Source organism: Sinohyriopsis cumingii, chromosome 2 (assembly GCF_028554795.1).
Source record: "Sinohyriopsis cumingii isolate HCF-2022 chromosome 2, ASM2855479v2, whole genome shotgun sequence".
NCBI lineage: Eukaryota > Metazoa > Mollusca > Bivalvia > Unionida > Unionidae > Sinohyriopsis > Sinohyriopsis cumingii.
The window spans coordinates 47,121,780-47,134,811 of record NC_142962.1 but is presented as its reverse complement, the minus strand read 5'-3'; the positions used below and the strand labels follow the sequence as shown (position 1 = coordinate 47,134,811).

Sequence of the window (13,032 nt, the reverse complement as noted above, 5' to 3'; positions counted from 1 at the left end):
GGACACAAGGATAATCTTGGGTAAATTTCCCTTCACCAGATAACCAGACTTATGATTCCTTGGATATATGGACAATATCAAGTAGATTTCCCTTCACCTGATAACCAGAGTTATGATTCTTTGGACATATGGACAATATCAAGTAGATTTCCCTTCACCAAATAAACAGACTTATGATTCCCTGGATATATGGACAATATCAAGTAGATTTCCCTTCACCTGATAACCAGAGTTGATTCTTTGGACATATGGACAATATCAAGTAGATTTCCCTTCACCTGATAACCAGAGTTATGATTCTTTGGACATATGGACAATATCAAGTAGATTTCCCTTCACCAAATAACCAGACTTATGATTCCCTGGATATATGGACAATATCAAGTAGATTTCCCTTCATCAGATAACCAGACTTATGAATCCTTGGATATAAGGACAATCTCAGGTTGATTCCACTTTACCAGATAATATTAGGATAATCTTGGGTAGATTTTTCCTTTACCAGGTAACTAGACTGATTATTATTGTGATAAAGGGATAATCTCAGGTAGATTTATAACCAGATTTTAATTCCCTGGGTATACAGATATTCTCTGGTAGTTTTCTCTTCACCAAATGAATAGGCCTGTGATTCCCTGGATATAAATATATGACATCCTGTCTGATCTTACAAAGGATCACAACTCTTTTTTTTCCTTCAAAGTGGCCCTACACTGAAATGACGCTTTAGTGAACATGGTATCTATAATTTTAGGCTGCAACCAAAATTTTAACAAGCTCGTTTCAATACTTCATCATGTTTTGCTTTTGTCCAGAAAACTGCAACCCATACAAAGCATAAATCGGAACAAAAATCACAGATTGTCAAATTTTCCCCATGGAAAAAAATGCAGATTAAAATTAAAAGAAAGCCCTACCAAATACAGGCAGATAAATAGGATACAAGGATATATGTGCATGCTCCAGTTATATTGGTACATTGGTACAGCAAACCCATGCAAGTATCACCATGTACCTTTCATACGAGGGCCATCACCCCTCTGTCGCTCATCTCGCTCACCACGATCGAAACGACCACTCCCAATACGACCAGCTTTAAGAGAAAAAACAGGGTTCCTCAAATTCTTCTATTAGTGTGGTCTTTTCATTCTTATCCCAAAAACCCATGCTATATTCATATTGCCATTTTACAAAAATAACAATCCTCAAGACATGGAACAGGAGATGTATTGCAGGCTACTAACAGTAAAAACAAAAGGCAATATTTATATTGATGACACATACAGGCTTGGATGTCATCTGATTTTTCAAACAAAATTTTTTAAGAAAGAATGGGAAAAAAATGAAACAGGATTTGATGTCATAACTTATCTTCTCTGTTTCTGAAACATCTAAACATTCGCAAACTACATACATGTTCCCTACTACTTTTACACAAATATGCAAGGGGTTCTATTATTCATTATAAATTAATTTCTTCTGATAATCTTAGAATCAATATATAACACTCTTCAAAAAGATACATAATGAATCTGCAACTTGTTAATAAACAACACAGTGACTGAGAGAGAATGTGCATAAGTAATTAAGATCTATAAAAACAGATAAAGAATTTTTTCACAGCACAGTCCGATGCAGACTGTGCCTATCATTACCAAAAGGAAATTTTATCAACTGTACTTCCTGACAGGAGTCTGACTGGTTACCTGGTCGGCGGGCTGGTTCCATGCGTGGGGGACTTTGGTTTTGGAAACTGAAATAAAATTACAAACCTTAAGATCTCAGAATTTATAACCAAAATGATCCCAAAGAAATCGGCAAACTGAAAGATATTTTATGTAAAGTTCTTGATAGCATTTGGCTTTATTTTACTGCAGCTATTGCAAGGATATGAAGATTTTCTTCTTTATGTCTACAATGCTAACAGTTTCGACAGACCTTGATAACACATGTATCAGAAAAGTGCTTGGAATAGTTGTTAGATTTTCAACATGTCCTAAGAGGACAACTGTTTACATAATTAAATTTCTACCCGTATTTACAAAGACCATTTTAACAACCATTCACAAGTGATGAGATTTTATTTCCCCTACTTCAATATAAAATTGACAAGCAGCAGTTTTCTTACTCCTCTTCTTTTTTCTCAGCATCCCAGGCCCTTCTCCACTCTCCAGATGCTGTTTTGTGTCGCTCTATCCTCTCTTGGTCAACCTTCTCACGCTCATTCTTCCACTCCATGTACTGGTGCCGCTCTCGGCCAGTCATAACCATTGACATCTCCATGTTGGACCTGGGTGGCCCTCCCCATTCCCGATCCTGAAAGAAAAGTATTAACATAAAATTGCATATTATCATTAAAGGACAAGACTAATTATACTTTAAGTGCTGAACAGGATTTCATGCATTAAACACATGTGCTGGACCTCTGAAGCTTTTGTTTATGAGCTACACCATGAAAGATGTCCATTCTACCAGGAGTAGCCAACATTTTGAGATTTGATTTTACATATTTGACAGATTCCTAATATATTTTGAAAAGAGCATTTTCATCTGAATATAATGCAGTTTATTTTATGCAAATATCTTCAATAATACTTACCTGATCATAATACATTAGGAATATATCCACTATCTTGCAAATCCAGCCTTATGAAGTGGCTTTTAGCAGCAAAAGTGTTGTCATGTGTCCATCTGGGTAGAAGTCATACAGGATTGATCTCCCCTTGGATACAGAGCATAGTACCAAATCCAATTCACAATTCAGTTACTACTATTCCTGTCATTGTGAATGAAAGGTCTCTGAGCTAAGAAAAGATGAGAAAGTCATCTCTGTCTTATACCCCACAGCATGGATAAAGTCATTTCAGGGAATGCATATTCTCAACATGCTCTGCATCTCCCACTATCATTGAAATGTCATAACTATGGCAACTCATTTGGTCTTGGGTTATTTCTTAATATACAGTGTGAAAACCCAGGATAAAAGAACATGAGCATCATTTCCTTCTTTAAATGGCAAAAATGTTTAAGATCTCCCTCTGGTACCACTTCACAGCCTTTACAAGGTCCTGTAGATGACCATGCAGTGAATGATACAGTGAGGAAGGAGGTTTCATAGCAAGGGTCTGATTCCCCGTGTGTGGGAACCTCGACTAAGCAAGAGAACTACTTTGACAAAATTAGTTCAGATCGACTGACAAGGCATTTACCTCAATGCTTCTGCCTGCTTTAGCTAGAACAACTAGGAAGCAGGTTTTGTATGAGGTGAGTCAAGGAGGTTATAGACAAGTTTTCAAAAGGTACTTTATTTACAGCCATATCAGAACCAATGGTAAATTCCATTCCTGATGTTGGGCCAAAGCCTTTAGTCAAGACACATCAAAGTTCACTATGAGGTCAAAGAGGGCTTTTTTGGCCGATATCATACCTTCCGTGATGATGAAACATTTGAGATAATCGAACAGGAGCCTTTTATAGTGATAGGGGCAGCTTCTCTTGAATGTGTACAATGATAAAGTTAGTTATTATGCTACAAATGTTCTTTTATGTGTTTCTGCTCTAACCACCTTAAGAAAACTACTTCCCTTCATATGCTTTCCAGTTAGTGGCCTTCTTGCCTGAGTGATTCTATTCCTAACTTGTTCTAAGAATTGTTTCCCTATTAGATCTTTCACAATGTGAATCAGGCATGTAGTTTAAATAATTCCAGGTTCAGATGAAACATTGGCATTAATTTTTCAAGTAGGTCAGGAATATCAAAAGACTTTCCTGGGATTATCTGCTGTTTAGTTTGCTTCATCATTCATCCATAATTATGCCCACTTGAATGCTTATGCACCCAAACCATTCCAGTTCACACAAAGAGCATTGATTTTCTATTTAGGACTTGTCATTGAGATGCAAATCTGGGTAGCTTTGTGTTCCACCGTGTCACAAATATGTCCATGCATGGTCAATCCAAATTATGTCACTTGAGTCTGCATTATAGATCGTATACTGGTATGTAAAGATTTTATGGGAGACCATTATTAAGATACTAATTTGGAGCTAGATTTAGTCACCAATTCTCACTTGTGACATGTTTGTTTACAAGATATTAATATCATCATCTTGTTTATTTGTATCATGCCCATCACCATTGCTACTATTTTTTATCTGACTGAAGAACGACATATAACATATTAAATCAATGCTAAGTAAACTTGTGATGTGATAAAACCTAATGGAAAATGGTCATTGTATGCAGAAAGTTACCACAAAAACAAGCCAGCATTTACAAATCTGTATACATTATATAGTGCCTGTGATGAGCTGCTATGGAGGCAATCCTACACAATGTCCATTATACATTACCAAAATAAACACCATCCACTGTTCAAGTTAGATCTGTTGTATATAGGATACTTAAAGGATGAACAGATGCCTACTAAGGAAGTGTTTGTGTGTGTGTGTGTGTGTGTTAATTATAAAGTTTTCTGTTACATTTAACAGGAAATAAAACTGCTCTCAACTATAACATATCCGGTGAGCAAAAAAAAAAAACTGCTCCCCACTCTAACATATACATTGAGGAAGGAACAAAACTATGCTCACCTTTAACGTATTTACTGAGAAGAAAATGAAATTACTCTCTTCTTTAAGACAGATACAGAGCAGGAAGTAAAACTGCTCACCACTTTAACATAGCCACTGAGTATGAAAGAAAACAACAAACTGTGACATTACAAGCTTACATTTTTAACATACAAATCTATAATCAATACAACATATTTTACTTTAAAACCAGAAATTAAAACAAGTGACAATATCAACATGAAAGAAACTACTTTCAAGTGACAATACCAATATAAATAAAGCTACTGTCAAGTGACAATACCAATATAAATAAAGCTACGGTCAAGTGACAATACCAACATAAATAAAACTAATATCAAGTGACAATACCAACATAAATAAAACTACCGTCAAGTGACAATGCCAACATAAATAAAGCTACTGTCAAGTTACAATACCAGCATAAATAAAACTACCGTCAAGTGACAATGCCAACATAAATAAAGCTAATGTCAAGTTACAGTACCAACATAAATAAAACTACTGTCAAGTGACAATACCAACATAAATAAAACTACTGTCATGTCATAATACCAACATAAATAAAGCTACTGTCAAGTGACAATACCAACATAAATAAAACTACTGTCAAGTAACAATACCAACATAAATAAAACTAATGTCAAGTGACAATACTAACATAAATAAAACTACTGTCAAGTGACAATACCAACATAAATAAGACTAGTCATGTGACAATACCAACATCAATAAAGCTACTGTCAAGTGACAATACCAACATAAATAAAACTACTGTCAAGTGACAATACCAATATAAATAAAGCTACTGTCAAGTGACAATAACAATATAACCAAAGCTACTGTCAAGTACAATACCAACATAAATAAAGCTACTGTCAAGTGACAATAACAACATAAATAAAACTATTGTCAAGTGACAATACCAACATAAATAAAGCTACCGTCAAGTGACAATACCAACATAAATAAAGCTACTGTCAAGTGACAATACCAACAGAAATAAAACTACTGTCAAGTAACAATACCAACATAAATAAAACTAATGTCAACTGACAATACCAACATAAATAAAACTACTGTCAAGGTAAAATACCAACATAAATAAAACTAGTCATGTGACAATACCAACATAAATAAAGCTACTGTCAAGTGACAATACCAAAATAAATAACACTACTGTCAAGTGACAATACCAATATAAATAAAGCTACGGTCAAGTGACAATACCAACATAAATAAAACTACTGTCAAGTGAGAATACCAACATAAATAAAACTACTGTCAAGTAACAATGCCAACATAAATAAAACTAATGTCAAGTGACAATACCAACATAAATAAAACTACTGTCAAGGTTCCATACCAACATAAATAAGACTAGTCATGTGACAATACCAATATAAATAAAGCTACTGTCAAGTGACAATAACAATATAAATAAAGCTACTGTCAAGTGACAATACCAACATAAATAAAACTACTGTCAAGTGACAATACCAACATAAATAAAACTAGTCATGTGACAATACCAACATAAATAAAGCTACTGTCAAGTGACAATACCAATATAGATAAAGCTACTGTTAAGTGACAATACGAACATAAATAAAGCTACTGTCAAGTGACAATACCAACATAAATAAAACTACTGTCAAGTGACAATACCAACATAAATAAAACTGCTGTCAAGTGACAATACCAACATAAATAAAGCTACTGTCAAGTGACAATACCAAGATAAATAAAGCTTCTGTCAAGTGACAATACCAATATAAAGAAATCTACTGTCAAGTGACAATACCAACATAAATAAAACTAGTCATGTGACAATACCAACATAAATAAAGCTACTGTCAAGTGACAATACCAAAATAAATAACACTACTGTTAAGTGACAATACCAATATAAATAAAGCTACAGTCAAGTGACAATACCAGCATAAATAAAACTACTGTCAAGTGACAATACCAACATAAATAAAACTACTGTCAAGTAACAATACCAACATAAATAAAACTAATGTCAAGTGACAATACCAATATAAAAAAAGCTACTGTCAAGTGACAATACCAACATAAATAAAACTACTGTCAAGTGACAATACCAACATAAATAAAACTACTGTCATGTGATAATACCAGCATAAATAAAGCTACTGTCAAGTGACAATACCAACATAAATAAAGCTACTGTCAAGTGACAATACCAACATAAATAAAACTAATGTCAAGTAACAATACCAACATAAATAAAACTAATGTCAAGTGACAATACCAACACAAATAAAACTACTGTCAAGTGACAATACCAACATAAATAAAACTAGTCATGTGACAATACCAACATAAATAAAACTACTGTCATGTGACAATACCAACAAAAATAAAACTAGTCATGTGACAATACCAACATAAATAAAGCTACTGTCAAGTTACAATACCAACATAAATAAAGCTAATGTCAAGTGACAATACCAATATAAATAAAACTGCTGTCAATTAACAATACCAACATAAATAAAACTAATGTCAAGTGACAATACCAACATATATAAAGCTACTGTCAAGTGACAATAACAATATAAATAAAGCTACTGTCAAGTGACAATACCAACATAAATAAAACTACTGTCAAGTGACAATACCAACATAAATAAAACTAGTCATGTGACAATACCAACATAAATAAAACTACTGTCAAGTGACAATACCAATATAAATAAAGCTACTGTCAAGTGACAATACCAATATAAATAAAGCTACTGTCAAGTGACAATACCAACATAAATAAAGCTACTGTCAAGTGACAATACCAACATAAATAAAACTACTGTCAAGTGACAATACCAACATAAATAAAACTACTGTCAAGTAACAATACCAACATAAATAAAACTAATGTCAAGTGACAATAACAATATAAATAAAGCTACTGTCAAGTGACAATACCAACATAAATAAAACTACTGTCAAGTGACAATACCAACATAAATAAAACTGTCAATAACATACCTGTTTTTCCTTCACTGACTTCATCTTTGCCTTGACATTGCTGAAGTCTTCGCCCCCAAAATTTTTGGGGTGACGTCTACTTTTGTCTTTCTTCCATTCCTCCTTTGGGGTCCTCTGCTGTGGTTGGTCACGACTCCTGTCTGCTAAAAAGTTATATGAAGGGTCTGGGGGTGGACCCTAAAACAGAAGTCACATTAAGTTTAAATTTTGTCTTCTACTTCCTTGCAGCTAACATTGACACCTATTTTGGTTTTCATTGAAAGAGCTTCTAACATTTGTTTTTAACACTGACTTACAAATGCCATGATCATGCAAAAATCACTATAGGATATAATTATAGTCCTAATAGGAATAAACAGGATACAATAGAGTCCTAATAGAAATAAATGATACTATATAGTCCTAATAGGAAAAATTCAGGTTAAAGTATAGTCCCCCCCAAAAAATTGAAGATGCAACCCAGATTTCTACTTTTAATACAAATATGCCTCACAGCACCCAAAAATGTTGAAGTCCCAAAGAGTAAAAAGAAAACCTAAAGAAAACCATGTAAATCTCAGCAAAGTTCATTAAAATGGTACAAAATCTAGTTAGGTCTTGCGTTAAAAAAAATTAAAAAATAGAAAATAACAAAAACCACCTACTAAATTATGTGCATAAAACAGGCCTACCAGATTATATGCATAATAAAGGCCTACCAAATCATATACATAAATATATGCCATTCAAATCATATACATGTATATAAATACAGGCCTATCAAATTATATACATAAATACAGGCCTACCAATCATACACATAAATACAGACATATCAAATCATATACATAAATACAGACATTTCAGATCTAAAATGAATAGGTCAGGCAGTTGCTGAGTAAATATTTCAACAAGGTTTGCATTAAAAGATACAAGTGCAAAGACTGTTATGTATATTTAATTTATATTGTGCACCCAACTTTTGTCATATTTATGATTGAGGGTAGTGGAGTTTTGCCTATCTGACTTTTGTCATGATTCTAAGAAGTAAGCAGGATATTTACTTGAATTTGAGTTCAAAACCTGCCCTTGTTTCCAAAGTTAATCTATTGCATTGAACGTCAAGTGATATTTTGTTTATAATTAGGATTTAGTAACAGTTATTAATGACTGTTTCATATCAGTCTTTTGGAATCTATGATAAGATTTTGCAGTTGTGTTCAGATATAATGCAAGTGGAATTATTTTTATAAATTATTCATTTGAATTACAAAGTGCTCATTGACTTTTTGTAATAATATACTACTTTGGGATGATTGTGAATTCATTCATAGATATTCTGGATTGCATCATAATGGTACATCAGGACATTCAAGACTATTGGCATTCAATCGGAACATTCGGACTTGATGGGACATTTAGGATTATGTAGGATATAATTCACAATAATGGCATAAAACCTTGTGAAGTAATCTACAATGCAAACCTCATTTTCACAATCCCAACTGGAGATTTCTTGCTTAGTCCCTGTGGGAATGGATGGACCCAGGGACTAATGTAAGTTCCCTATGTATATTTTGCTTTTCAGATCCATTAAGTATGTATAAAACCATAAAGATATATGTCATTATAACATGGGGGGGGGCCTTGATAGTTATAAAGTATAAAGATGTATGTCATTATAACATGGGGGAGGGGGCCTTGATAGTTACAAAGCATAAAGATGTATGTCATTATAACATGGGGGGGGGGAGTTTATAGTTATAAAGATGTATGCCATTATAACATGGAGGGGCCTTGATAGATATAAAGAATAAAGATGTATATCATTATAACATGGGGGGGGTCCTTGATAGTTATAAAGAATAAAGATGTATTTCATTATAACATGGGGACCTTGATAGTTATAAAGTAGAAAGATGTATTTCATTATAACATGGGGACCTTGATAGTTATAAAGTAGAAAGCTGTATCTCATTTTAACATGGGCATTTTGACAGTTTCCACGAAGTGCATCCCATAAGAGGGATGGAGATAAGACAGCCCATGGGGCCAATTGACTGTGTATCTAAATTTGTCTTTGAAATTCTTTACTTAAAATGCAGCTGAAAAGATTACTTGATTTTCACACTATAAAATATGAAAATGAAATTTTATAAATGTAGGCAAAGTCAACCTGTACCGTTCCACTTGAATAACTGACTAATCCCAACACTGCTTGATGTCTTAATGAACACGAGTATCTACATGTTAAAATTAACTTGGAGGAGAATAATGGTGAATGAAAGGGCTCCCACTCTCTGCTCTCTGTTGATTATTTAATCTTTGATCGCTCAAAATTTTGTCATTTGCATCATTGCTTATTGCACACTGTACATGTATTTCTTAAGTATCCAGAAGCTGCAATTTCTGATACATCACCTATGTCATTGATGTAAAAAAAAAAGCATGATTTCATCTATAGCTCAATTCTTTAAACTCTTTGAATGGACCCAAAAATAGTATCATTGGGCAGGGCCAAATGAATTCATTTTTTTGTTTTTCTAAATATATTTTAAACAATGAACTATGACATAGAGCTGTAAATTTACAGGGCATACATAGAAAATAACAAAGTTTCACTGCCCTATCTTAAAAATCACTAGAGGAAAAATACATAAGGGGGATATCTATATAAAAAAAGACCTTAACCTTGGAGATAAACTGTAATACATAACATGCCATAAAACTGAAAAGCATAAGTGTATCACAGTTGATCTCTGTGAAGCAAACAGCTTTTACGAAATAAAGCAGAAAAAAAACAAAATAGTGAGCTATGACCTTTGTTAAGATTCTATGGTCTTAAACTAAGTAACAGAAAAAACGAAAACCAACAAGTTTTGTAAACTTCAACAAATAATTTTCACATTAATATAAACTGAACATTAAAAAAGCTTACAAAATAGTTCGAAAAGTTCTGTTCCAAATGAATTCCAATTTTTAATGTGCTGATGTGCCAATAGCCTAGAATAGTGCTGATGTACTTATGTCTTGATGTTTCTAATGATATAATCCAAAATGTCCTTGAACAAATTCACAATAATTTCAAAAAAGTGATTCAGTTCTTTATCAATGAGAACTTTCAAATTCAAATGTAAAATTGAAATAAATTAAAACTTCTCAAATGAACACAACTAAAATTGATTCCACTAAGATTGATGTTAAGATATGGAATGAGTAATGTAAACAACTTTGTATACCTCTAAACCTGACCTATGTCACAATAATCATTTTCTGAAAATACTTGTTCATCATAATGGAATTTTCCGTCGAATTCATAAACAAGGTCAGGCGGACCATGTTTTCCTAGGGAAATAGGAATGTCCTGAATTCAAGAAAACATGTTTACCTCTAAATAATAATCATCTTTACATACAATCAAAATCATAGTCAATAATTAGCTATGTAATATATTGTTAATATAAAAAAAAAACTGTCAGGTAGGCCCTACTCCTACCCTCAATTATGGATAAAGGTCAATCACATAATATAACTTAAATATACATAATATATAATCATGAACAAAATGCAATACACAACACAAATTACATATACATAACACTCTGATGATGATGAGACCTGAAATGTGCAATGCAACATATCTTCTACTGACAATATATAAATATACCAAGTTACAGCCATTTGTTTTAAACAGCCTTGAAAACTCCTTGACTTTGCTTTTAAAAAAACACTTTAATTTGGCCACAACTCTTTGAATTTATCTGAGTGAATTTTATCATGAAACTGAATAAAATATAGAACTTTAAACATTTATACATTTTGTTATATATGTATTGTCCAAAATAATGAATATATAAATAAAATGGGATAAGATCTGAAGGTTCAGGAATAGTAAATGGAGATTTGTTTTCCACAAAATAAATGACACCTTGAAAACTTCTGCAAATCCTTCAAAAAAATTTTAAAAAATAATCCAGGGTTGAACAAACCATGTATGGAGAGGAGGTTGTGTATATTGATTATGCATTTATTGATAAGAACTATTTGTATCACACTATAGAAAATTAGGCCAAACTGACATGATATTAAGTTTGGAAGATAATATGCATAACTTGTCTTCTTACAATAATACATAAGACTGCTTAGTGAAAAGTCAACTGTTATGTACACCTCATTAGCAATATAAGGCCCAGATGGGCGTCATGTTTTGTATCCCATATACTATCACTGACGAGGGCCTCTGTTTTTAAATGATACAGGATACATACACCATAGTATCCATGTTTCCATCCATACAGCACACTTTCGTTTCCATACTATAACTTTAAAATCATACGAGATTATGGGATGAAACTCGGCATACTCAAACTTTATTAGGAGTGTCATGTACCTCAATTATGGATCCTAGGTTCATTAGGAGTGTTATGTACCTCAATGTGGATCCTAGGTTCATTAGGAGTGTTATGTACCTCAATGTGGATCCTAGGTTCATTAGGTGTGTTATGTACCTCAATGTGGATCCTAGGTTCATCAGGAGTGTTATGTACCTCAATGTGGATCCTAGGTTCATTAGGAGTGTTATGTACCTCAATGTGGATCCTAGCATCATTAGGAGTGTACATCATGTACCTCATTAACTTTATTACACACTGAGAGTATTATCTTCAAGGTCACATTACAGTTAAATATTTTATTTTTTCTCTCACACTTTGGATTTCACTATAGATCTTTTTGAAAGAATGGATAAAAGCGTGCCAAACCACTCAGGTGGGTCTGGTTTCCAAAATTATGGGCATGGCTCAATATTTGAAATTTTCCATCACACTTTCTATTCTGCTCTACAACATTTGAGCTGTTTGAGATTAAAGGTCAACTATGGAAAAAAAACCTCCAAAAAGTAAAGTGATTAATTAAAAAAAAACCTCTTGTTTTCCTTTTTCAAAGTTCTTAAATGAAGAAAGATGCCAAAAATAGGGAAAAACTGTGCATATCTAAGCAGCACACATATTTGGCAGTGGCTGAATTTGAGAAACATTAGTAGAAAATCAAAAGAAAAGTTTGAGAAAGGACAGTCTATATTTTACAATATAATATGCACCAAAACAAATTTTTCTTTTTTATTATTAATGCAGTCTGACCGTAACAATGAAAAAGACAAATTGCATTTGAATCATTTTTAAGTATATTAATTCTTACAGCACTGTTTTTTACCCAACTTCATCCACCTGAATAAAATAAGTATACAACTGTTAATAAATGTCACCATGCCAAATGCGTGCAAACTTGAACAGACAGAGATGTTAACATGCTCAAAACTGTAACAAATGCATGAAAACTCACACACAGAGATGTTACCATGCTAAAAACTGTAACAAATGCATGAAAACTCACACAGAGATGTTACCATGCTAAAAACTGTGTAACAAATGCATGAAAACTCATGCA

The 13,032-nt window shown here is 32.9% G+C and overlaps 1 protein-coding gene across 8 annotated transcripts in view; it reads right to left on the bottom strand.

Moving 5' to 3' along the window:
• The window catches only part of LOC149804771 (uncharacterized), a 93,821-nt gene that overhangs the window by 22,748 nt on the left and 58,041 nt on the right, over positions 1–13,032 (bottom strand). For 6 of the 8 annotated variants that reach the window (XM_089944301.1, XM_089944334.1, XM_089944284.1 and 3 more), the window contains 4 exons: positions 7,609–7,785; positions 2,129–2,316; positions 1,656–1,753; positions 1,016–1,093 (listed from right to left, as the gene is read on the bottom strand). In XM_089944301.1, coding sequence (XP_089800427.1) covers positions 1,016–1,093; positions 1,656–1,753; positions 2,129–2,316; positions 7,609–7,785 — 541 coding nt within the window. The remainder of the gene's footprint in view (positions 1–1,015; positions 1,094–1,655; positions 1,754–2,128; positions 2,317–7,608; positions 7,786–13,032) is intronic. The other 2 variants (XM_089944311.1, XM_089944327.1) reach the window with 2 other exon arrangements.